A 26,476-nucleotide genomic window follows, 5' to 3' on the forward strand; every position below is an offset into this window, starting at 1 on the left:
AACAGTTTCTGCTAGTTTTCTGATGAATTGACACCATCAGGGACTACATCCAGAGCACAGATTTCAGATGAATCTATCTATCCCCCTGACTATCCTCTTAGAATAACAGCTTGATTCTCCACAAGGTTGCAGATCTCCACGAATGACTCAAATTATTTTAAAAAGACAGCGCTGTTCTGAACAAAAAATGTCTTCTTGTTCCAGCAGGTTCCTCATGCGAGTTTGTTTTCTGTTGGTAGTAATCCTGGTTCCTGATCAGGACAGAATAAGTTATGTTGGGACCATTCCTGATCACTAAAAAGTTATGAAACTTCTTGTGCAATCAGGATGGTCTGGCGAAGTTCCAGGTAAATCAATTACATTCTGTCACCCTAATTCCCTCCGTAGCCTTAAATGAACTTGCACTTTTCTTAGCTTCCTGTACTACATTGTTGGGTTGCCCTAATATGAACTGTTAAATAACCACTGCATTTCTCATATCCACAAAGTGATTGCTTCACCCATCCATGGTGTCAGCTGTCTCACTGGAGTACATTCAGTTTTAATACATCCATGCTTGTAAGGCTCTTTCAAATCCCTCAATGAATTAATAATAATACTTGTTATTTACATGGGTCCTTTCATTCAAAAGGCTTTATAGCTTGACAAATGCTACTTAGTAACTTGACCCAGGTCACACAAAAAAATCAGTGGCAAAGATGAATTCAAGCAACTCTTCTTCCAAACATTAGCCCAGACAGCTTGAATAAAGAGAGAAACAGGCCCAGTTGTATAGCCATGCTTGTGTGAGACAAAAGAGGCTTTTTCCAAGTGTTCATTTTTATTGAATTAAGACAGAAACAGGTTAAAAGTTACCCAGATGACCCTTCTAAAAGCAGCAAAAGATCCTCCTATCAGCCATTCAGACAAGCTTTCCCTCTCCTGACCGCTCAGAACACACGAAATAAAACCAAGGGGAAAAAAGTTGAGGCATGTCTCAGCCTCATTTTCCTCTTGTTCTCTTCAAGCGCTCACTTGCGGCCAGGCCACCTCGCTGCCAAGGCAACAGCCTGCTATGTCGCTCACCAACAGAGGGGCCTCAGAGTGAAATAACCCCTGTGTCCAGGGACACCGGGCCCCTGCTGAGGTCCACACGGAGCCTTGTGCCCCACAGGGGCCCAACAGGCCGGGGCCGGGGCCCTCCGCCACGCCGGCCCAAGGGGCGCGGGTGTGTGGTGAGGCCAGGCCGCACACAAGGCCGGTCGCACCGTGCCAACACCGTGCCAACTGGGGCGCTGGCAGTTCAACCGCCTCGGTTTGCATTCCTCCTGTTCTGAGCAGCGATCCAGATTATTCGGTCTAAGCGGATTTTCAAAATCTCAAGTATTTAAAGTGTTAGCGTGCATTGTACTACCAATGTCAGACATGAGTGGGCTTTTCTGTTTGCCTTTTTTTAAGTTAAAATAGTAAAATCTGCCTTGAAATTGTACAATTTGTTAAAGACTGATTTAAAATTTGGGGAACAGGTTTCCAAGCTTTTGATCCACAGCTTCCAGAACCCTTGGATAAACTGGCTAGCGAGCAAGTATCACACCACTGCTAACACTGTTCTTTGCTTTCTCTGGTAAAACTATGATTTATTTTTTTTTTAATTTTCTGTTGCTGTAAACGTTATCAGAGGATCTCAGGGGCACCACAGGTTGGCAACCCAGCTTCAAACTGTGCCCATTTCTCATTTTTCAAGATTTTCTCCTCCTTCGCTCAAAACCCTTCTAGAAACACAGTATTTCAAAGACATATGAATCTCTTCATTCTCACTGATGGAAGTAAAAATAGAGTCACAGTTGCTACAAAACATGACAAATCCCTGGAGTTGGCATCCCTACACTGAGCATGCATCTTCCTTGTTTCTGCATCCCCACCTGTCCGAGTAGTGGGATGCAGCGTGGACAGGAGCCCAGTGCTGTGACTGCTGGAGCACCCTGTGGCGACAGAAGGGGAGAGGAGGATGTCTAAAGAAGTCACCACAGAGCAGTCAGGAATACAGGGCATAGGAAACTGGCCAACAGCCACGTTCAGCATGAGCATCACATGCTGAGCACCTGCTCTGGGGCCTAGAGTCCACCTGCGTCAGGAGAGGACACCGGAGCTGCTCCACATCCCCAGGCGTGCTTTTCCCTTCCCGTATGACATTCAGAGTAGGGAACTGCAAGCCTGCCAGCTCTTTGACCCTCCAAGTAAGCCGCCTAACAGGGAGCTGTACAAGTAGTTACAGAGTAACCTGATCACTGAACCAAGCTGCTCCTTAATCTTAACAAATGGAACATCGCTTTGCCTGAAAGGCTGGATTAATTGCAGTAGGGCCCCTCCTCGAGGACCCCCTAAAGCTGATGACAATTTTATTCTCTGTTGTGGCCCACAGACCCCCCTAAAGGGATATTCCAACAGGGGCCTGGCAAGTCTGTTCTCCAAAAAGAAGGTTGATAGCAAGGAAGTTTCTCAGAGCAGAGTTAAAGCACACAGCTACATCTCCTGCATTATGGAGTCTGTGGAGTACTGCACATCACGGTTGTCTTTACCAGACCTGTACCACAGCTGTGCAATGATTTTTACACTACTTTATCTAAACTGACTTTAGATGTTGCTTTCCTTGGAGAATATTAAAAATAGTCATAAAGTCCACCTCCAATCTACACTGAAAAGATGAAAAGGGTGCTAGAATTGCAGCATTTCTTAAAACAATGAGAGGTGGAATAAATGTCTCCCATACAGCATAAAGCATTAGTCAAAGTGTAATTAGACTGAAAGCAAGGATCAGAACTGCTCCACTCTGAAGAAACTCATTTAAAAACATCCGAAAAAACAGACAAGCACATACACATAGAAGTTGCATAACCCAAAGTGGAGTAAAAGTGAGTTAGAACACATCTATCATCAAGTAAAACTTACTATTCACAGTAAACTGCAGTCAATCACAAAGATTTCAACTCAACAGCAAACTGTGACTGAAAGAAACTGTTCTCACTTTCCAATAGTAATTGAATGGCTGAACAGTCTTAAACCGGACTGTGATATTATAAGTCACATTTTGAAACAAAAAACTCCATAACAAACTACAAACTTGGATTATGTGCAAATTAGAGCTTAATGAAAAAGCTTGAGTTCAAATTGAACGATTGTGTAAAGAAAATCTATACACTATGATGGAAGTTAAAAACAAGAAAACAACAAAAAAAACACAAAAACATACACCAAAACCTCAGATTTTTGCCAATCCTCTCTCCTAGGACTGCAGGTGAGTTTATCTAACGCACTTGAAAGAGAGATTGGTAGGAGATGCCTCTAAAACCAGACAGATGCCATGCAAGTTTCTGACATCTAGATCTCATAGAGCACCTCAGTCCTGCTCTTCCGCATCCCCAGAACGTTTCAGAATGTTTTGACTGGATATGCAATATTATTCTGCTGTTATAACAGTATACATACCACTGTCCAGTCTTCTAACATTATACCATAACTTCTCTGGCAACAGAGAAGCTTATGGGAGGACAAGTCCTAATCCCACCATTCTTATAAAAAATACCCATCTTTGCTCTGTAGCTGCCTCACTCAAGGTCTAGAATCTTGTTGGCACAGCATTTTCAGTACAGTCAGAATACCTGGTGATTTTCCAGAGAACAAGGCCAAATTCTTACTTTCACTAACATCACTTTACACCACTGTGGCAGGAATATCCCTGTATCTCAAGTGATGAGCAGACTGAAATGACCTACTGTAAACGGGAAAGAGATCCCCACTACAGGAACAGTTTTACTCAATGGTTCAGCATTTAGGTATTTTTGCCTTCATGTCATAACTCAGTACTAAGCAGAAGAAGCCATCACTGCCTCACCTTCTCAGCTAACAGTTCTCGAATCTTGCTTGCCTGCAAGCGGAATTTGAAGAGCTGGGACTCCAACGCAAGACATCGCTTTTGCCAGTCCATGTAGCTGCCATTCTCCATGGTGAGTTCAGCCATTGTTCAGCTATCCACTTGGGATGTCTCCTGAGGTGCTCTAGAAGTCCTAGAGAAGAGAAGGAGGGGAAAATAAATAAATAAATATTTTTTAGACTGACAAACTTTTCATTCCTTGGGCCTAGTCTCCCTCAGTCCAGTCAACAGGACTAGTAACAGAGCCCATTTATTCTGCAAGCAGAATCCTAGAATGGTTGGGGTTGGAAGGAACCTTAAAGATCATCTAAAGGTACTATGCCAAGTTACAGACATTTCCCTCTGCCAGAAGAGGCTCTTCTCCCTGCTGTAGCAGATAAATGGATTATATGACAGCTTTCTGAGATGCACTGGTCAAGTCAGGCAGGTGAGCTGACCTTGCTAATGGCCAGCACAGGGGTGATTAAGTGCAGTGAGTTAGGAGTACTTACCCACATCATTCTCCCAGCAGACTGAAAGAATGATGGTTTCTAGCTGAGGAGCAGAGACGAGCCCCAGGCAACAGCAATACCTTTCACAGGTACAGCTGCATTTGGGAGAGGACATGCATCTAGAACCTGAAAGAGCAGCAATGCTACCACGCAGCTACAGTGTGTCCTTCTACGGCCACTCCATTGTGGGGAGAACTCCATTAGAATCAACTCACAACAGGGAACTCTATAAGTTTTTGCCTCACAATAACAATTATAAATTAACATTGGCACTACATTAGAAGCCAGGGATGTTACAGATGAGCATACGCGAGCATTTAAACGTACATATGCCAGCAGTTAATGGATAACAGATAAATATTCAAATAAACTTTTACCTTTAAAGTGAGTAAATAATTTACTAATGCATCACACCGTGTATTCCACAAACAGCCGTCTTGCCATCCTTACAGACCTGCTCAGCCTCTACCTATATACACGCACCAGAAGGATTTTCATTCCTGCCTCCTTTATTACCACTATGGCTGCAAACTCTCAAGTCACTAAAACTTTAGGTGTGGCTCAGCTCCCACATTCATTACAAATTTGAGACACTGGTGTCTTATCTCACACAGACTGTGAGAAGATGCAATATATGAAGTAACAGTTCATTTGTTCCAAATCCCTCATGACTTGATACAGTTAGCCCACAACACGCTGCATGTGATTCGTGGTTGCCCTCAAGAATTCTTCTCCCCCTCTGAAAAACCAGTCGGCTCTCCTCCTGTTAGCTCTAAGTCCTGCTCTCAGGGAAACGCAAGGCAACGCACATGCTACTCAGTATTGGCAGTGGAGCAGGACAGAAGGTCTCAGGAAGGACTAGAGAAGCTCTGCATTTTTTAAGATACAGCCCTCTCTGCATCTCCTTGGTGGCAGGAGGATCTGTGGTTTCCTAGTCAGCCAGCCAGCATCCCGGTTTTGTCGTATTGTTAAATAACCCTTTCCAACTTTGAACAGCCCCAAGTCCAGGCAGAACTCTTCTGCACCATTTCTGCCTGAGGTTGCTACCATAGGACCTGCCTATACACAGAGATAGATAAATTCAGAAGAAACAGTTACATGACCAGAACCCACGAGAAAATTGTACATTTTCTCCTTCTAATGCGGACTCTGGCTTAAAGTAAAACCTTTACAACACAAGTGGTTTTTACATGGCATGGTGGGAAAGTTTTCTCTAGTTTGGGTGTATGGACCACCAAATCCTTTCCAACAGAGTTGCCTGGCAGTCCACTGAATCATATCTAGAAAAATCTGCTGCTGTGCAAAAGCAGCTCAAGGGAGAGGGGGGAAAAGGGACAAGAGAGAACAGATTTGTTTCTTGACTAATCCTACCGCTGTCTCGGGCAGAAGTTATTTTTCATTAAGAGGTTACAAACTAACTGAAGAGGGCAAAACACCCTGGGCCAAGCATCCTGCACAGTAACAGCCCCTCTATCTCAATCAGCTCCGTCTCAGAGGTACACAGGCACTGCACAGAGTAGAACAGAGAAAGCCTTTTGCATTGGAAGCACTGGACAGTTACTCAGGACACATTCAACTAAGATTATCCCTCTACACGCTGACATGTTCCCATTTCACTCTCCAGGAACACATTTAACACTGAATTCCAGAAATAGGAGATGGAAAGGACCTAATGGGTTGAGCTACGGCAAGTCTTATAAAATTAACCACAATGGAAAACCTGGAAGCTGTTTTTTCCCCTAAGTTTAGAGGCCTTTCATGCTCCTTTCCACTAAGGACATTTCTAAAACAATTTTGCCAGCAGGAAAATCTGAGAACTATGAACTAACACTCATACATCCAGCTCCACCTTCACCATACCTGCTCCACCTGTGCCACAGAGAGCAGACTTTCATGGCTACAAGCATCATCTGGCTGTCTTCAAACAGACTAAAACATACACATGCGGTACACTTTGTTTCCTCACTTCAGCTTACCTTATTGTAACACAACACAGGAAGAGCTACAAAGCACAGTCTCCGTGCTCTGAGGTTCATTTTTACTGCAGCTAGCTTAAACATTTCAGTTCAGCCCAGTGCCCTCAGCCACCAGATACAATGGAGGATGACAGCGGAAGAGTATCACTCTATTAAAACGTGCAGAGATCCCAGCTGGGAACAAGCTAGGTCTGAAGACCAAACATGCAGTTCTACTGAAGTCCTTGTAGACAGTGATATATATAACTCCACAAAGTGGAAGAAGCTGTGGCTTTTGGAGTTGTTTTTATTTTCTTACGCAGTAACTGTTTAGAAGTTTCAGACACGGGGCTCATTTTAAAAGACATGCAGGATGCACATAATACGTGTCCTCAACCAAATTCAGGAGTTGGTGAGCACTCACAGATTGTAATACCAACTGAACGTGTGCAGTCCTGCAGCCAGTTGTACAACCCTACAATAACAAACATTTGCAAAGCCAAAACAGTTATTAGTTCATCGGCTTCATCACAACACTGAAATCCGTACTTCAGGACTTTGCACATGCTCACAGGCAAACTCTTTCCTGAACCGGGGCCAAAGTAACAGGCCAAGACTCGGTAGACAACAGTGAAGTCACTCAGCCTCACCGCCTGCACCTCTGCCTCTGCAGGGTGAGGAAGCTTTAGATGTCCCTCTGGTCGTGTGTGCGCCCCAGAACACCTGGCTCATATTTTGCAGGTAAGAGAGCCGAGCTTCAGGTTACCCTAAGTATACATAATAGTGTAAGTTTACATAATACAGCAGGCCACTTAACTCAGAACAGCAAGCATACAGCTGAATAAAGGGAGACACATTACACCCCTTAGCTACAAACATCAGCTATGAGCTATTTTGTATACAGGTTGCTTTGTTCAGTAATAGAAAGTTTTCCAGGCAACGAGTTGCCTGCCTTTCCAACCATTTGTGAAACTGTTCTAGCTCACAAGAGGGGCTTAAAAGAAAGAGAAGGCAGACTCCTTCAGTACTGCGTGGCTGAAAGAACTCTGCGATAGGAAGGAAGACCAGCATTCTCCAACCAGCACACCTACAGCTTTATAGAAACACAAGGCAGCCTTTTCCACAGACCAGTCCAGCACATCAATATAATCTCTAGCCCTAGTTCCTTGCCAGGCATTTAACCAGGCTACCTTAGGCACACTACACAGGATCACAGGGTTTCAGTCTCAGGTAGTGATACCACCCATTCTCAACCAAAAGAGGATCACTAGTTGTGGAAGGATGCTACAGCACTAAGTATGTTTACAGGTAACTATGTTCTGGATGCAACACTTCATCTCTCAAACAAAATTCTATTTTTTTTTTTATACAGGCATAAAGAGATTTCAGTCTTTATTCATAGAATTTAAGTCCAAAGAGGACATAAAGTCGACAAACCTGATTTACCACACAGCTCATGCCAGAGCAAGAATAACTTCCTCAGGCAGTCCATCACTTGAGGAAACTGAAATACCCAGTTCTGAGAAGTCCAAGACTGGGATAGATGTCCCAAATCAGTAAGTCTAGTTCCCTTTCACTGCTGGCAACTGCATCATATAATCCCTTTTGTAAATGAATGCAGCCATTTTTGCTCCCACTATTCCTGTTGTTCTAGAACCTCATCGCTCTGATGAGCCGCCTTCTAATTACCAGCATAACTATAATCAGAACCAGCTTGCATCTGTTCATTCTTGCAAAATATTGCCCTTCAGCTTAACTAGTTCCTCCCCCCCCCCATGTTTACCTCTTGGTGTATTTATAGATATCAAAAGCTTCACCTTAGAGACCTCATTTTGAAAGACTAGAGATAAGGAGCTCTTCTAGGCTCCGAAGAAAAGCTTACTCCTCTCCCTCTGCACCTGTTCCCACTTTAGCACACATAATACGAAAGAGCTGCGTTTTGTCTTTCTCACTCCCCTTCACAGACACAGGTGACCACAACCACAGCTGGAAGGCGGCATGCAGTCTCCAAGCCTTATGTATTGGTACTTTTCACTCTCCTAGGGAATATCACACCTGATTGCATTTGCCTTTTTTATAGCCACACTGCACTGGTGGTCGACATTTGTAGACAAGCCAACCCTACTGGAGCAAAGGAATCTGAGCTGGCTTTGCCTTCCAAGTGCCAGACGTGGGAACACGTGGGGGCCCACTACAGTGATCCTGGAACAGATTAATAAAGTACAGGTCTGTGCCAGACTTCCACAAGATCAAGGATCTCCACAGTACAGTCCACTGCAAAATTTAACAAGTCCATGGTTATCCTGTGGTCAATTAGTATATTCATATATTCTTGTCCCCTGCTGTTTCTAAACAGTGGTCTCCCAGGTTTTGTGCACATTTCATTACTACTTCTAATGGGTGATTTTACTGTATGACATTAGAGTTTATCCCATCTTTTACTGATCCCCTGAGTAATTTGACTCTTCTATTAAAATACCTTCTAACAGACCCTCCCCAGTATAGTGGTGTCACATTCTCTTTTGTCAGTTCTTTGCTTATCTTATTCTTCTATTAATCCCCGTTTCCTTTACTTAAGCTAATCATTTCCCAATGTGTCACCATATCAAATGATTTCTGAAGGCCACAGATTAGATTTAAAGTTCGTTCTCTCTCTAGTAAAAAATGCACCTTTTCAGAGAAAGATGCTGTATCGTCCTGAAGCAATGCTTAACACCTCACATTCACCTTCATCCTCTAAATTGCTACTTTCCTTCAAGCTTATTCTGAATTCTCAGTTTCTGTTAAATGCATCGTTCCTCCCCTCCTCATGTCCTAAACGTAAGCAGGCCATCCATGCTGTACGAATTACAACCTCAACTTTGATTTGACAGACTGACTTTAAATCCTTGCTCCCGGTGTTATCCCTAGGACTTGCCATTTCACAACCTCCCAGCTCCTGCCCCATGATTCTTAACCATCTTAAGCGATTAAGTTTTTGGATATTTTTATAAAAATTACATTTTATGTGTTTTATACAGTTATACAAACCATATTTGTATTGTTTTATAAAACTGATTCAACAGTGTTTTTTTTTTTTTTTTTTTCCTTTGGAATACAAAGAAATTGAGAAACATACTTCCAGGTGTGGTATTTCTTTAGGGACACGGGAAACAAAAAGCAGCCACAACTCAGAAAAGCTGAGATCATCCGAACCTGATTCATAAATGCAGCCAGACACGCCCTGAAGAGCAGCCTGACTTTCTGAGCGTTCGATAGCAGACAGCTTCCAGTGAAGATAACGGGAGCTGCTAAGTCCTAAGAACTTTGTGGGGGAACAAAAAACGAGATGGGACCAACCACTTAAATGTAGGTGTGAGACTTCTGTTTTTGACATGTAAGTAGGTTTCAATGAAAAGTGATAGTTCTAGCTCCAAACGCTAAATCCAAAAGATACATGAATGTATTTACTTGGAGTGCCCAAGGTGCAGTTCTGCTGAAGTTAAATCCCATACCAGATAAATGCCGTACCAAAAAGTCATTTTTTCCCTTATTCCCCCACCCTGATCTAGCGCGCAGGGCGCAGGGCGCGGGGCGCTGCTCCCAGCACCTGCCGGGCACCGCCCGGCGGCACGGGCCGGGCCCCGCGCTCAGAGCCATGCCGTTAGCCACCCCCGGCGCCTCCTTCCCCCCTCACGACCAACTTCAGCCCCCGGCTTTGTAACCCCGGAGCCACCGGGTTTATCCAGCCACGGGCTTTTTTTTCTTTCCCCCCTCCGAGCTCGCGGCTTGGGACGCGCGGAACAGGGGGAAATTTGGGCGGGAGGGCGGGCTGCGCACCGGGGAAATAAAAAGTAAAATCAAATCCCTCTGCGTGAGCGCAGGGGGCTTGACCAGAAGCCAGAAGGCAGGCAGAGGGCTCACGGTTCTGGCACTCTGCCTCCCGAGGTCTCGCCCCGCACGCCGCGGCTCACCAGGAGGACCCAGGGGACCGCAGGACGGACGGACGGACACCTTTACCCCCGGGCTGCCCGTCCCTCCCGCACTGCCGTCCCTCCCCGCATGCACCCCCCGGGCCGGGCCGGGCCAGCCCCGCACCGACCGCCCCCGTCCCCCCGCGCCGAGCTCACCGCGGGGCTGGCAGCAGGCAGGTGCCCGTCGCGGCTCCGGTGCCGTCCAGCACCTCGCCCGCCTGTGCGGGCGGGACAGCCCGGCTCGGATGTCAGAGCCGGCCCTCCCGGGGAGCGCAGGAACTGACATCAGCCGCCCCGGGCCCTTAACCCCTTCCCGGGAGCGGCGGCCGGGCAGGTGGGGCGGACGGCGCCCTGCCCCCGGTGCCGGCGGTGGCCCCTGCGGGGAGGAGCCGCGCCCGCTCCCTGTCCTTGACCGGGGACGCCCTCCGCGCCCAGCCCGCGGCCCTCCGGGGCTGCCGGTGGGGCCGGGCTGCGGGGAGCGGCTCGGTGCTGCTGGGGCGGCCCCCAGGGGCTGCCCGCGGCCGCCCCCTCAGGCGGGACAGGTGCCGCGGGGCGGCCATCTTGTTGTGCCAGGCGCCTGGGGGCAGCGGCACGAGGTGGCGGGCGCTGCCCCGGGGGCTGCGGGCACCCTCCTCGTCCCCGGGGTTGGGCCCTTCACGTCTGGGGTCCCCACTGCAGTCATCTCCATGATTTCAGAGCCGGTGTTCCCAAACCGTCCTCAGCCCAGGGGTGCAGCAGTGTTTTCTGTGGGGGCAGCAAGCCAGGGTCACCCACAGATGCTTTTGGCCACACTCACAGGAGTGGCCAGGTGGAGAGCTGGCATCTGGGCCCCCACAGCAGTACGCTGCCTTCACCTGCTGCAGAGCCCAAGGGGCTGGTGGAGCACCCCAGGGCCCAGCTGGAGCCCCTCTGTGAGCCGTAGGCAGCTCCAGGGCACGGGCTGATGCTGGGATAAAGGTGAAAATCAATTAAGTGTCATAAGTGTTTCCCAGCTAGAAACACTATCCTCACCATATACTTGGGCCACCTCTCACACAAAATGACTCAAACGCGCCAGCCTGCAGCTTCAAGCATTTCTAACAAGAGCTGCCAGCACATAAAATACTTTATTCAGTAACAGGGCCACCACTTGCTGAGCTGCTTTACATTTAGCATTCCCTTACAGGAATACATACTGACTTACAGGAATACATACTGACTTACAGGAATACATACTGACTTACAGGAATACAATACTGCATGTTTCTCATTGAGCTGGCAACAGGGCTAACAAGGAAGGCCGGCCTGTGGCGGGAGTGCACAGGCCTGCTGCTGCCCTCTGCTGCAGGCAGCTCATTGCCTCCTCTGCCTGAGCCTCAGGCGGGTGTGTGGAAGACCTCGGCTAAACGAAGGCTTCAGGACCAAACGCTCCCAGGGCTTTGTGCCTTAGACCAGCATGTTTCAAAGCAAAATGTAATTCATTCAGATTCAGTATCTTGGTACTTATTCCATCGTCAGGTGCATGACTTCTGCCGAAGATACTTTACAATTTTCTCTATGAAGCTCTTCTCAGAGGAGATGCCTCATTATCCAAATAAGTAGTCAGATTTCCAAAGATTCAGTGGGCCTTGCAGTTTTCTCAAGATTGTTTTGCCTGAGATTTCTCATCCATTTCCAGTTTCATGGGATTTTGGCTGGATGAAGCTGCCTTTTCCTTTCCAGCTACGAGACAAAGCAAGCATTGCTGAGCTGCTTCAGTCAGAGAGCAGGATAGCACTACACAGAGATGGCCAGAGAGCCAAGTGGAGACAGGCAGAGAACTGAAAAGAAACAGGCATCTGGCAAGGAGATATCCCATTTGGCCAGTTGAGCAGGGACAGACAGGAATACAGGCAGAGATGGTGCTGGCTGCTGTCACGCTGTCACACAGAGAGATTTCTCCATCAGTTCTCAGTACAAGGGATTCCAGTTGCCTGAAATCTGCAAGTTTTGTGTGTGCCTGTATTAATTATTACTCCCAATGATCAAGGAATTGTAATAAATAACCAGAACCAACATGACTTGTGGCTCCCTATAGGTATTTCGGCAGGGCAAAAGGTAGCTTCAGGCTTCACAAAGTCCTCTCCTGAACTGAGGTTGACCAAAGACAAAATGGGGAAATGAGTTATTCCCTTCATCTTCCCTGTTTTACTGTTCCCCTCTTTACTGTTCCTGATTTCTTTCAGCCACACATGCAACCAGTGTTCCTTAATCTTGATTTTATGAGGTATTTTTGTTCTTCCTTTAAAGTCACTGGTCAAGTTCTCTTATTTGCACCAGCAAAGGCAACAGGATTGTATCACTGACTGAAATGTCAGTCCAGCCTTGAGTTTTTCCCAGGCATTGAAGCTTGACTGCCAGGACATTCCTCAGCCACTGAACTTTATACAAAGTACCTCCCCAAGAACTGCCTGCACACACCTTGCTTTAACTCCTGGAGTCCCAGAACCACATCAGCACTCACAGATCTGTGTGCTGCCATTTCTTTAATGCAAATATTCTACAGTGCTATGCCTCCTTACACCTGCTGTCACTTCTGTTAAATAATTTAACAAAATTATTGAAAAATACTAATTAGAAGTGTTCCTTCTTTTAGATAATGCAAATAGAAAATTTGTTTTGACTTCAGAGAGAGGAGGTCCTAAGAACAGACAGCAGTATCGCACAGTTCCCAAGCGAGTTCCCTCAGCATTTATCTTTAATATGTCTGCTCTAGCACTCTGTCAGGTCTTTGAAATTTGCAGAAAAATCATTCATTAAAAAAATAAAACTAAAAATAAAATTACATTTACTATAAACAGCAACTACCTTATTGACAAAACAAACTCTCTGGCAAATCCAAGAGAACTAGCTTGGCACTGTTAGGCTATCGTTATCACAACACAAGCACAGACTGCTTTCTTAAGAGCACCTTATCTGAGATACCTAAATAGAAGAGCAAAAAGATACAAGAGAACTAGTTGTCAGAAGATTAGAGCAGAAAAAACTCTGTCTCTAGAAAGTGAAGTTGTTATAGTCCTGCAGGCAGGAGACAGCATTACGTTCCTGACAGTACTGCTGAAAACTTACCAAAGGGGCAAAGACATCAGCCAGACCCAGTCCACGTGGGAGCCCCACTGAAGGCTCAGTCCTATGCGAGGAAAACTTGCACAAAACCAAGCCAGTGCCGTGAAACACCTGTCTGAGGGACTTGTTCCTCTCCATTGGGAACTTAGGCTTCAGATAGTAGTTCTCTAAATTCCACCCATGTTAGGGGCTTAAAGAAATTGGAAATGGCCTTCGTGCCTAGTTCCCTTTCTCTGTTCTTTGTGGGCTTGCAGTGTGCTGACAGATGCAACACAGACCTGCAAACCTCTGCTGTGCTTCTCTTCTAATCAGCAATGACAAGCTCATACAGCAGAAAATGAGACTGGCAGCTGTGGATCACCTCACTGCATTGACCAGTTGCTTGTGGGAGGACCCAGTGGGAGGGCCAGGAAGCCATTGCCTTCCAGTACTGTATCAGCTGGGTTTGATTGCGTTATGGTCATCTCGTCACACCTGACACACGGGACATGAAGACCTTTGTGTGTACTAGTCAAGCCAGAACTCCTGCTTGAGCGAGAACATATGTTTTGTATACACAGTCCCGACTGGCAGAAAGCAAAACAAAGGAGAATTCCCATTATCCTCAGGGAGTCATCCCAGGGGTAACTCCAGTGTTAGTCTCAGTATTAATAGCTTTGTTAATATTTGTTAATATTTGTAATATTTGTTAATATTTGTTTTGTTTAATAGCTATTAAACGCCTTGTTTCATCTCTGCATTTCTCCAATTTCAGCCTCCAAGTATCAGATTTCATTAGGTCTTTTTCTGTTAGATTAAGACATCAACTATCATTTAAGTAGTCTGTAGAGAAAAAAAAACCTTTCTCTTCTATAAAATACACAGATTTAACATCTTTCACAATAATTAATGTTTCCTTGTGCTTTTATCCTTGTAGTTTTATCTAGATCACAGATTAGATGAATGGAGTTTAAAAAGTAAATTTGGGGTTGTTGTCAGCATGCCTGTGTGTCCATGTCAAATTGCTATTGCAGATGGGAGAAGAAAGGAGGACAGCATGTGGGAGTCTTCAGGCTGAGGAGGAGGAAGACAGTCCTTGCAAGCGTATTTGTTTTGAGTGGTCTTTCGTGTCTGGTATTGGCTGGTGTGCAGCCCATAAGGTTCTCACATACCACAGCGCTCTTTGAATCTTTCTGAGCCCACAGACTACAGAGGTCAATGCTGTGCAGGTGATGCCATACATGACATATCTCACAGGGACACTGTATCAAGCTCAGATGCTGTGACTATGCTAACAGAGCTGGCTCAACAGCACTTAGAACCCTGAATGTTGCTGCCCCAAGGATGGGAGGCCTGCCAAGGAAAAGGAGGTATAGAAAGGGCAGGGAATGGAGCTGGGACAAGGTGCTAGGATGAATCAAGGAGAGCCCTGGAGAGCTGGACCTCCTACTTCTGCAGCCCCAGTGATGTGAGGGATGGTCACAGTTCTGCTGCTGCAAAGGGGAGTCCATGTCCCTCGACCCCTACCTGAAGCAGCAGCAGCAGGTCGGCCATCCCGTGAGTGCAGCGCAGGCAAAGTAGGCAGCAGACTATGATCAGTTTGTTTCCTCAGGTTTCCTGTGAAATGCCAAGATGGTTCTGGAAGCACAGTGTAAAAACCTACGCTAAGGAAAGACACAAACCATGTGGGGAGCAGAGTGCAGATTATAGATTACCGGTTTGAATTCAGGCCAAGTAAAAGAAATAAAAAACTGCTACCTTCTGACAAGCAGCAGCAGAGACAGCTACGTGGACAAAATGGTGATCTCAGCCCAATTCTTAAACATCAGCTCTCTGAGGGACACACTTACTAGGACTGAGCACTGAGGAGGCAATAGGGTGTGCTGCATAGACCTCTGTTACTGCTGCCATAGCTTTGCATCAACCCGTCACTGCAGACAGCTTCTCAGCAAGCAGATTCAGACCAGATGGGATTGTGGGGAGTGAACTCATGTCTGAACCCCACTAGACCCGTGAAAAGAGTTGTTGTTGGATGGGAAGGGTTTGGGTAGGCCAGGAGGAGGGGTATCCTTGTCCCCATACCCCTGTGGCAGAGCTGGCGGGAAAGACCATTTCAGAATTGTTAAATCAATTCTTTCAGTAAAGAGGAAAGTAGGTCCCAGCTGGCCACTCCTTGGGTGCTGACCTGAGAACTCAGGCCCAGGCAGCTGGGGCAGCTCTGTGGCCAGAGCAGGAGGGGCTGCACAAAACACGACGGGGGACTCCTCTCCACAACTGGCAGTTCGCTGGCTGGGAGCGGGGCAGAGAAGACACCCGTAAGAGATGGGGCTGGTCTGTGGGAAGGGCTTTGGCTGCCTTCCCGGTCTTGCACTGAAGTCAGGCCTACAGCTGCCAGATGTCAGGATGGGGTGTGGAGGGGAACGAGGTTCCCCACCGTAGGACTCTGACTTGCAGAGCCCCTGCTGCTGGAACCGGCAGGCGGGCTGTCCGACAGGGGGTGCGGGAGGGAGGCTACTCTAGCTGGAGAGGTTTTTGGCTCCTTTCCTGGTCTCACACCGGAGCCAGGCACACAGCTCCCAGATGGTTGTGATCTCTGCTCTGGGATCTTTCAGGCCTGTCAAGGCATTGCATAAAGGGAGGAATTATTTCACTCCCATGTGGGAGGTGGATATGCCAAGAGCCCCCACTGAGGTCCCTCCGCCTGCCTCTCCCAGGAAGGGTCACCTGCAGGTGAGCAGCCCCGGAGAAGGCTCCGTCTCTCCGCAGGCGAGATCCCCAGACAAAGTGCTCCGACAGCAGCAGTTGCTGAGCCTCCCTGGCACGGCTCTGTTCCTGCCGGTTCCCATGGTGATCCACAGAAACAGCAGAAAAGCACTGATCTCTTTGGAAGACAAATGATAGGATGCGATAGTGCCAGTGGCTGTGGAGGAGGGGACAACCCTGCTTTTATGCTGTTACCCGAGTTCCCGGGGTCAGTCCTGGGGCTTACCCCACCAAGCTGGCAAGGAAAGCGCTGCTGTACCATCCCCAAAGGGCTAGGAGCAACCCAAAGCACCAACTCCTGTTTACATGCTGCCACAGGCAGGTTCAAACGAGATTGCAAACTGGGTTTTATTTACAGCATCGGCAGCTCGAGCAAGCAGTGTTTGATAGCACTTTGACTTGGAAGGGGTTGGTAGGAAGTGCTGCTGGGGAGTCCAGGCTGTGCCACCACGTGCCCCAGCATACAGACACGGGCATTACACACGGAGAAAACACGCATGCTGCTCTCTCTTCTGCCACGTCTACAAGCACATGGACAAAATCTCAAACTTTTCATCTCGGTCATAGAGGGAAATTATCCAGGCGTAAGGAACGAATTCCGCAGTCCTTCCAGCACAATACCGTTTCACCAGGGCTTCACCCGCTGCCCTGAAGGTCTCAGCCTGCCCTTCTCTCCATCTCAAAAGCAGCATGTGTTATTCTCACACTTCCCCACGCAGTCTGGAGGTACCTGCCTGATACCCACCCATCCACTTGCATACAGCAATTGCCAAACAGCACAGCCTCCAGGAAGAAACGGCATGGAGGGGATGGGTGGAGCGGTGGCTTTTCTGATATGTATCATTTTTATGATGCAGTTAAAGATTTCCAGAAAATTCTAGAAGGACAGGGTGGTGATGGTGAAATTGATAAAGGATAAGATGGCTTTCAAACACAGCCAACAAGCATCTTAAAAAGCAAACCTAATTTTGTGTGCCTCCACCTCTGGGCAAAACGTTCTTGGCTTGGTTTCAAAGGTGCAGGGAAATTCAAGGGTTGGGTATCTCTGAAAACAGGTCTCAGTGCCTGCAAGAAGGTGACCAGAAAAAGGGGCAGTTTTGAGAATTTCATCTTAAATTGCACTGATTTTGTAACTTCCTACCAAAGAGCACTCCCCAGCAGGCCCAGGGATTGACCTAGAACTTGTCTTTCCATCCATGCCCTGCCCGAGGTAAAACTCCTTGCAAGAGAAGTCCACCAGCTTGGCCACAGATTTCGGCAGTGCTCAGATCTCATTGTGCTGACGGCTGCCATGTGAAAGACTCCCACCCATTTCTTCACACCGTGCTTCCTTGTCCAGAGCTGTATGACCCTGCAAAGGAGCTTCTAGGGACCAGGTCACTGCCCAGGATGGCCTCCCCTGCCCTGGGCAGCCCCCTCACCTCAGTCCCCGTGTAGGGGTACTCTCTGCTTGGGTTGTCCCTCAACAAGGGCTGGGCTCGTGCCTGCTGCACTGCAATAAGCACACGGAGCTGAGGTTTGCCAATTACCCTTTGTTTCAAGTCTGCACAGCATCAGGTACCAGGCAGTAATTTGCAAAGCAAGCACACCCAGAGCTGAGTGCCAGGCCTTTCATACAGTCCAAAAAGCAGGTACAGGCAGGTGTAGAGTCACACACTGGCTGCTTTCGGTTACATCACTTGCTCAGCAGCCCACGTGCAGTAACACACACGCGTGAGATAGGTGCTAGCTCATTAACCTAAGGCAGTCACTAATTATCATGTCAGATCTCCACTCAGGGGGGTGTGCTTTATCATGCTAATGAAGCAGAAGTTACTCCAGAGCATCCTTGCCTCTTTTTTTGTGCTGACGTTAGCACATGCTTGTGGTTACACACTTATGTGCCCTTGTCCTTGCATGGTAACTCTCCGACCTGGGCTCCCCCCATGAGGCTACGGACCTTGCTGAGACGTTCCATAGTCCTCACCTTTCTCCGTATTTAGGTTAAGGAAATACTCCATATTACTGCTTTTCATCGTCATGATATGTTGGGGTCACTGACATGTATTTTTTCCAAAATCCCAGGCATTCAAGTAAACATTGTACCTTAAGGCAGCACACAATCATAATAAGCAAAAATACAAATACCACAAACAATTGTTTCGGCCACTCAGAATTAGGTAACCATGAGGTCAACCGTGAGAAGTCAGTTCTGCTATTCTGCGTGACCTCTTCAGCCAATTTATGGAGCTGTTCAATTTTCTCTTTGACTAGTCTGACAGATCGAAACAACTCCTTTCACTTTAACTGCCACATGAGTGTGAAGCAGGATGATACATGGTCCTTTCCATTCTTCCTGTGAAGGTTTATCTTTCCACAATTTTTTTTTTTTTTTACCCAATGTTCAGGTCAGAATGTGTGCACAGGGGCATCCAATGGAACCAATGATCATTCCTGTGTATCCATGGTATAGTGGCATACAGAAGGTGTCTACGATCCAATACTGGAGAAAAAAAAAAAAAAAAAAGGAATCTTCCTCAGATATTGTCATCTGGAGAATATGAGGGTTAGATACCACTGTGTATGTCTTTCGTTATGTATGGCTCTCAGGTCCTGCATAGACCTGTATTCTGTACTATTTAGTTTCTTTACTTGTGTATTGGGGTATTAAAGCTGGACTGGCCTTCACAAATTAATCCGTACAATAGAAACTTGTCTATCAATAGCTCTAATCCTCTTGTTGCAAAACTGATTTGATATTGGGGTACCCATACAGGTATTGCTCTCAGCTTTAACTTGATCTGGACTGGGGATGTGTTTTTTGCTCTCTCAGGTTGTTTTCCTGTCCAAACTAACAGAGTTATTGTGTTTAAAACCTCTTCAGGTACCTGCTGGTCCCCTTCTGGCTCTAACCAGAAGGTAAATTTGGGCTTTCCAAGAGTTTTCATTTAGAACCTTAACTTTTATCTTGTCTGTGACAAAACTCACTTGGGATTTAATTTTCACAGTAAGTCTCTTCCCAGCAAAGGGAGAGCGCACTCAGGCATATATAAAACTGGTGTGTCAACATTCTTCCCCCAATTTTACAGTCCATCAGCTGCAGGAGCAGTCTTTTACAGTTTGTCACTACAGAATTAGTTGCACCACTGTCTCAAAGAAAATTGATGGTGTCTCCCCCAAACTTAAAAGGAACCAGGGCATCTGCTGGAGAGACTGCAATTTCATCCTCTGATTTCCATCATTCTGACTCCAAATCTTCCAACATAATCAAATGATGCTCTTCACTGCCTCTTTTCAGCTCCTTTTTCTTTACCAGCACACACTTATTTTTCCAGTGTCCCTCTTCCCTGCATCAGGCACCCTGGTTGGAGCCTATGGGTTTACTCCTTCCTGCCCCCCCCCCCCCTTTGTCCATGTCCACAACCCTTTAAAAATTATCTTCTATATCCACCTCTGCCTCTGCCCTGAGTTCCCTCCCCTTCTACAACAGCTGCTGCCAAAAGTAATGCCTACAGCTTATTTTTTTCTCTCTATTTTTGCACCTCTCAATTATTACAAACTTTGTATGCAATCTCAATTAGCTGAAAGACTGACATTCCCCCAGCCCAAACTACCTTCCACATTTTTTTCCTAATATCAGGAGCAGATAAACCGCATGTTAAACATTCTCTTATTTGCCTTATCATCTGGGTCCGGATCCATCCATTTTCTGACCATTTCACAGAGGCGTTTGAAAAAAGCAGATGGGCTCTCATCTGGGTTCTGGCAGACCTCATATAGTTTAGAGGCATTTTTCAGTTTTGGTGCCTCATGTTGAATCCCAGAAAGGATTACTTACTGGTACTGCTTTACCAACTCTCAGCCCTTGCCAGTATTTGGGTCCCCCTCAGAGTCTCTCTTAATCGGTACCAATGCTTCCACATCCTCCCAGGGGAACCTTTGCCTTGCCTCTGCCTGAGTTTTTTGCAGAAGCATTCTCCTTTCCCCTGCAGTCAGAATGGTGCTTAATAAAGCTCACATGTCTGCCCAGTTGGGATTATGGGTTATCATTTTACTTGCAAATAATTGGTGCATCCCCTGCGGATTATCCCTATAAGGCCCAGCTGACTGTTTCCAGTTCAGCAAGTCTGATGTAGTGAATGGCACATGAACAAAAACAGGCTTCCCCAATGATCCTACAGCCTGCCTCAACAGGGTTTGGATAACTGGCCTTCCCTGTTTGGGATGACAAGCAATTGGGCTAAAATTTATGCTGCTTCTGTTTGAATCAGTTGATTCATTTAGGGGAGATAACGAGACCCCTGAACTTGGGGAGGCATCCTGTACTTCCCTTGCAAGGCTCACAGGTATGCTTCCCTGCCCTGGTGACTGCAGGGTTACAGAGCCTTGGCTTAACCTACTGAGCCAACTAAGAAGGGCTCACAGGTTACCAGCCCGGTTCTGTCACACCATGGGATCTACATGTGAGACTGACAGAAAACTTAAATCTGCCCCCCTTCACAAAACCCATATATGATGAAGGGTGTGCTCACCAGCCCACTGGATCCCCCCCATGTTAGCAGGGGACCTCTACAAGCGTTGTGCTGCTGTGCCACCCGTCAGCTCCAGGTTGGTGGAGGGCTGAGGCCAGACGTCCGATAAAGTCCCATACTTGTGGTTACACACTTCTGTGTCCTTATCCTTGCGTTTTAACTTTTTGTCCTGGGTTGGCAACACTTGTGCCCTCAGAAATGCACGCAGAACAATAGCTAATTAAAACGGCCTGAGTAGCGCCAACACATAACCCAGTTAGGACCTTCTGTGAAGGATGTCACAGGGTGATTTTAATTATTGCTTAATTAGTGTTAATTACCCACAGCAGAAGGCCAGAGCTCAGCCTTCAAATGCTCGGTCAGCCACTCAGCACAAGCTCTCTGGCCACTCAGGAAGCCCCAGCCATGGGGCACCATAAAGAGCAGGATTTGCACTTGGCCCTTATGACGGCGCTGGCTAGCAGGTGAGATAACTCGGGGGATTTGTTCTGGAGCAGAGGGAGGACGTGCTATCTGTGTAATCGTGTAGTGCCTACTAAGTTATAACAATAAGCGTGTTACACGAAAACCCGGTCAGCTGAAGGAAACCCCACAACGCCATTCCGCTGTTCGGTATCGCCGGAGGACCAAGGCGCCTGGCCGGCTGTGCTCTGGTGCCACCTGCTGCCCGGCGGTGGGGCTGCTCCCCGCGGGACCCGGGGAGGATTTTCTAGTGTTTAAAGATCTTTTCTAAAATATTTTACAGCGGGAAACTCTGTGGAGGCCTCAATCTACATAGAAATGCTCCAGCGCACAGCATTTAATTGGATCCTCTGAAGTACTTCTATAAGCCATGAGTTGCGCCTCCTTTGTGTTGTGTTCCTCCTCTGGCCCGAACCCTGTGCCGCTTGTTTTAGGCCCTCTGCTAATTACAGACAATAAAGACTTTTCTTCAACTGAAATAGAAAAGAAACCCTGTGAGCTACACCCCTGCTGCTCCTGGCTGTACAGCTCTGAGGAGCCTGAGGAGAAAGGCACTATAAATGGCTATGAGTTAGTTATGGGCCCTAGGCCTTGGCTCCAAATCACACCTCTGAGAAACCAGGTGTACATGTTGTGGTGTGATCCTGACTCAGGGAGTGCCTGGGCACTTTTTTCTAAAAAGCAAACAATCATTGTATGGCTTATACACATATGGGGGCTGTACAGGAGAGTAGGAAATGGTGTTCCTCGGGCAATGGTTGCATTCCTTAGCTGTGGTCAGTTCAGGCATTAGTTCAAAGAACTAGTTTTCTCTTTGGTGCAGTCACTGAACACCTCTAGACTTGTTTCTAATTTTGGCTAAAGCTGGATGTAACCCACTCCCAGCCTCACAATAGGTCAAAATTCAAGCCTGATGTTTCTGTACAAGATTGTTGTCTCCTCTCAGCCTTGACTTTTTTCTTATACGGACTAATAACATTAGAGCTTTTACCATTTACATTTGCCAAATATTATTTGGCTTCTCAGGAGATACCAGAGAAATTAAATGTCTTATATCAAACCTTTAAAAAATTAAGACCTTTAACAAAATATTTTTCTGCTGGATCAAAATTAACGTGTGATTCTTCTAGCAAGTAAAAGTAATGCTGCCATTACTGCAAGAAATAGTTGCTTCCTCTTTTAAATTTGAGAGAGCTTTTGTGGTTAGACTTGTAGCTTTAACTTCACAAAGCAGAATACTGTACACAGATTTCTACAGTCTTTGAAATCAGTGCCTACAGTTTACAATCTGGGTTTATTTTTACTAGATTTATATTTAAGGTAAACCTGCTGTCATAAAAGAATACGCTGTGAATGGTAGGCACATAGGCAAAAAAGGAGAGAATATTCAGGACATCTTCCACCTGTTTTCCTGCACAGGATCAGGCAAAATCCCACTGCTTGCAGGAGGTTATGCTCCCAAGGGTTTGTGATTCTTAATGTTTCTCAACCTCCACAGAGGAGACCACAGGTTTTGGATGGCAGCAGCTGTGTTCCTCTTGCAAGCTCATATTCATTCCTCCCAGAGACCAAAAATCTCTGGGAACTGTCCTGAATTTCCAGTAGCTGTTTACTCCATTATCACAAAATCGATCACAGATGGTGCTTTTCATTCTGGCAGGTTGGAAAAATAATCTCTTGGCTTACATCCTGAGCACATTTGATCTGGACTCACTGAGTGGAGTCGTGACAGTCCGTCATCTTCTCATTGACAGAGAAACACTCTCCTGACTGCAGCTAAATTTTGGGCCAGTATGAACATTTTCCTTTAAATAGCAAACTTCAGCCTTAAATAGTTACACTTTGCCCTTGCTGTTTGGCTCTCTTGCATACCAAAGACTTAGCTCTTAGCAACATGAAATCCCATCCTAATTAGCTTCTGTTTAACAATACCACTTTGTACCAGTCTCAGAATGCTGAGCTCCTTCTATTCTGGGGCTACAGAGGAAGGGAATATTTCATTTCAAGCCTAATGCAGTTCAAGACTTTCTGTGATTTACTTTTTTTGAAGTGTAAAGTAATCCTTTATGTTAAACCTTAACTACTCTGTATGAGTAAAAATCACATTCAAGAAATAAAAGGCTATTAACCAAACATAGCCCAGTGTAAGGGCACAAATAAGAAGTTCTGGAAAAGTCTGCATTAAGCCGACATAAATGGTGCATGCTAGTCATAAAACTTGTGTGTAAATGGTCAGGTGGTATAATTCATTATAATTTGATCCTCAGCTAGAGAGAAAAACGTGTATTGCTTAACCGCTGGGGAGGCGATAAGCATTTATGAAATAGAGCAACTCTCACACATACAAGTAAGCAGTCTTTTGCATTTGAACCAATGCTTCCAACACCTCCCAAAAGCTCTGGTACCAAAAGTAGCTCTGTTTAAGACAACTGAGAAGTACGGTCTTGACATACCTGACCCTATATCTCAAACAGATAGTTTAATGTCTCACTGCAACATTAGCATATTTTCTGATAAAACTTCCACCATTAGTTATGGAGCTGCGTATTTCATTTGTTGATAACAAAGGTTTGTGAACATATAAACAAACATCAAAGGCAATTAATAAGAGACCTTATACTGAACCCTTAAGAGCATTGTCATGAGGGTGTGATCATCTGAATATTTAGGAGTGGCATTTTTTTAAAAATGCAGGCCTGGAGAATTATTTGCAGAAAGCCTCGAGAGCCATGTACCTCCCTAGAATAAAAATAAACAAGGTGATGCAGAAAGATCTGCCCACCATAAATACCAATGGTTAAAGATGATCATTCACACATGCAGTTTTGTATTTGGTCCATTTTTTTATGCTACTATAAATATTTTCATCTCATAGGAAAATGTCTGGATTCCACTAAAGTCTCTTATCTGCAGCTATCTGAAGATACGTAGAGGGACAAGGCAGGGCTGGTTTTCTTTTCATCCTTTCAAGAAAACTATTTATAATCTGTTTCACTTGCTATCCTTGGAACTTTGACCTAATTCCCATCCCACAAATCTGTTCCCCAGGAGAACATTATTCATAATAATGAAAATACTGAATTTCTGTACTTCGCAAAGTTGTGCAACCAACATGTTCGTATTCTTTGAAATAAGATTTTTATATCTTCTAAAGTAAACAAAAGATTTCCTTCTTGAAATGGGTTTGGTGCCTATTTTAAAGGAAAAACTCTGCAATCATATGACACATTCCTATCACTGTAAGTAACTGTAAAGCAACCTGAAAAAACCTTTGTTCAAAAAACTTTGAGATAAACTTAAGATTGGAAGTTTGAGTTGATATTGGAGCCTCTATAAATTAGCTTAGTCTTGGTCCTGAAATATAATATCCAGCAAAGCTTTATTTTTCACGTCCTTCTGCCCATAAAGCCCTGGAGGCAGGGACTGCAATTTGTTGGGATAATTCCAGCATGCCTTGGTTTTTCAAACTCAATGGCATGCAAGGCGCAGGTAGGAAACATACATCAGTGGAACCCTTGACCTCCTGCTCTGTGGGGATGACAGACAGCTATGTAGTGCCACTAAATTTACTTCCGATAATAGAGCTAAAGAACCGTGTGCTTAGTTGGGTCTGGGGTCTGAATAAGGGCTAGCTGGTGGAGGTTCCTTCCAGATAAGATTGTTGGAAATTATCCAGTGTCACAGAGAAGGTTGTATTAGCTCCTTTAAGCATCTGTGCTTTTTTCCACATAATTACTGTTGGATATACAGATATCAGCATGGACAAATGTCTGTTTTGACTCTATGAGAAGATTTTTTTTTCCTCTGCCATCCAGCAGGTGGGAGGAGATCAACATATATATATAAGAAATATAGGGTACTGAATGGATTGTTCCCTAGGGACATCTGATTTGCCTGTGCACATCTCCTCAGGGCATATCCAATTGCTCTAATTTTCATACAATTATCCACCAGCCTCAGGGAACATGACAGCACCATTTTTTACTCCCTTGGAAAGAAAAGAGTTGGGTATCACAGTGTTAATATTCATGAACCACAACAAAGGGCCCCTACTCTTGCCACATAAACTGCCCAGCGATGTTTACACCTAGAAATTGCCGGCTGGGGTTACAGGACTGCTGTCGGTAGGTGGAAGCAGCATAGATATTGACTCATCTATCTGCATCTTTTCACTTGCTGTCTTCTCCATCTGTTTTAGATGTTTCTAAGATTACTTCTGTAAGCATAACTTCTTGTGATGTCCAGAAGACATTGTTCTGCTATACCAAAAATGTCCTAAAAGTAGATTATTTGCACAAGTCTAGTGGAGTTGCTTTGCCAGAAAGTGTTAACTTGACTGCTGAGTTGCCCACCTTGTAAAGAGCTTTAGTCATCTTTTGTTATCCTGATCATGGGGCAAGGACACTGAGAATAAAGAGAAGGTAAAAACTTGGGGAGAGAAAGGTGATGGACCTACTGTAGTGTAAGGGAGAGGTGAGGGGCAATGTAGTCTGACCATGGAAGTAGGGCTTATGAATTCCGAGTTTATCTGTGTTTTATTTCTGCCACAGGGATGTTTGCAGTAATAGCCAAATGCTCACAGAATTATGAGCACATAAATGTTTTATAGTCAATGCAGTATAGTTAGTACTGGAGGTTCAAGTCTGGGATCACGCTGGAGAAACGGCTTATTTGGGGAAGATGTACTATATTCTTTGTCCTCTGGTCATATTAGAGAATTGAGAAGAATGTCAGTTGGTGGTTAAGACTGTACCTCAGAGGCTGGCTAATAGAGCACCCTTAATTGCTTGTATTTGGATAGATATCCTTAAGGAAAAAAAAACTACTGAAAATGTAGCTGACTCAAAAAGTATTTTATATGCTGATATCATCTTTGGCTGTGTTAAACTGTGGTAGAATATTTCTCTCTAATAGCGTGCCTAATGTTAGAACAAAATTTCCAATGGATTTGAATCAAAAAGCAACTATGACTTTTTTGCTGAAGAAGCACAATTCAGTACTGGTACTTTTACTCTCAAATTCCCCTTCTATTAACGTGTATTTTTGCTTTGGAATGATATAAAAGAGCTAATTTAGTTCCTGTTTACAAGGACAATTATGGAAAAAGCTCTGGAAGAATTTGGTGGCATAGGTGTGATAGAAGTCAAGCTGCGAAAGAAGTGAGTACTTATGCATCAGAGACTAATTTGGACTTCTTTCTGACCCTCATTCAACCTGTTTAAAATCTGTCTCATGCCGTCAGCCAGGGTGTTATAAAATAGAAAGTACCTAGTTCAACCATCAGAGTGAGATTAGTTTGCCTGACTACCCAGAAGTGAGGCAGCTGTTCTGAACTACTCATCTGGCTCCATCTGTCGTCCATGGAGAA

At 45.6% G+C, this 26,476-nt stretch overlaps 2 protein-coding genes and 1 long non-coding RNA gene across 11 annotated transcripts in view; 2 read left to right on the forward strand and 1 right to left on the reverse strand.

Moving 5' to 3' along the window:
• PLEKHH1 (pleckstrin homology, MyTH4 and FERM domain containing H1) overlaps positions 1–13,732 on the reverse strand; it is a 53,855-nt gene extending 40,123 nt beyond the window's left edge. For 4 of the 7 annotated variants that reach the window (XM_080595358.1, XM_080595357.1, XM_080595353.1 and 1 more), the window contains exons 1-3: positions 13,397–13,732; positions 10,466–12,010; positions 3,872–4,043 (exon numbers count right to left, since the gene is read on the reverse strand). In XM_080595358.1, coding sequence (XP_080451484.1) covers positions 3,872–3,997 — 126 coding nt within the window. In that variant the 5' untranslated portion in view covers positions 3,998–4,043; positions 10,466–12,010; positions 13,397–13,732. Of the gene's footprint in view, positions 1–3,871; positions 4,044–8,139; positions 10,289–10,309; positions 10,365–10,465; positions 12,011–13,396 lie in introns of those variants that run through there. The other 3 variants (XM_080595355.1, XM_080595356.1, XM_080595354.1) reach the window with 3 other exon arrangements.
• A 129-nt stretch (positions 13,733–13,861) lies between these two features.
• LOC308196420 lies at positions 13,862–15,733 on the forward strand. Of its 2 annotated transcripts, none has more exons than XR_013952188.1 (2): positions 13,862–14,027; positions 14,407–15,733. It is a non-coding gene; the product is annotated as an uncharacterized lncRNA (long non-coding RNA). The 2 variants fall into 2 exon arrangements; XR_013952189.1 differs by having other exon boundaries at positions 13,862–14,016.
• A 5,274-nt stretch (positions 15,734–21,007) lies between these two features.
• Positions 21,008–26,476, forward strand: part of TMEM229B (transmembrane protein 229B) — a 50,884-nt gene continuing 45,415 nt past the window's right edge. The window contains exon 1 of one of the 2 annotated variants that reach the window (XM_080596176.1): positions 21,008–21,110. The gene's annotated coding sequence lies outside the window, so the exon portion shown is untranslated. The remainder of the gene's footprint in view (positions 21,111–26,476) is intronic. The other variant, XM_080596174.1, reaches the window with a different exon arrangement.

The sequence above is a fragment of the Anser brachyrhynchus genome, assembly GCF_964034855.1.
Source record: "Anser brachyrhynchus genome assembly, chromosome: 5".
NCBI classification, from domain to species: Eukaryota; Metazoa; Chordata; class Aves; order Anseriformes; family Anatidae; genus Anser; species Anser brachyrhynchus.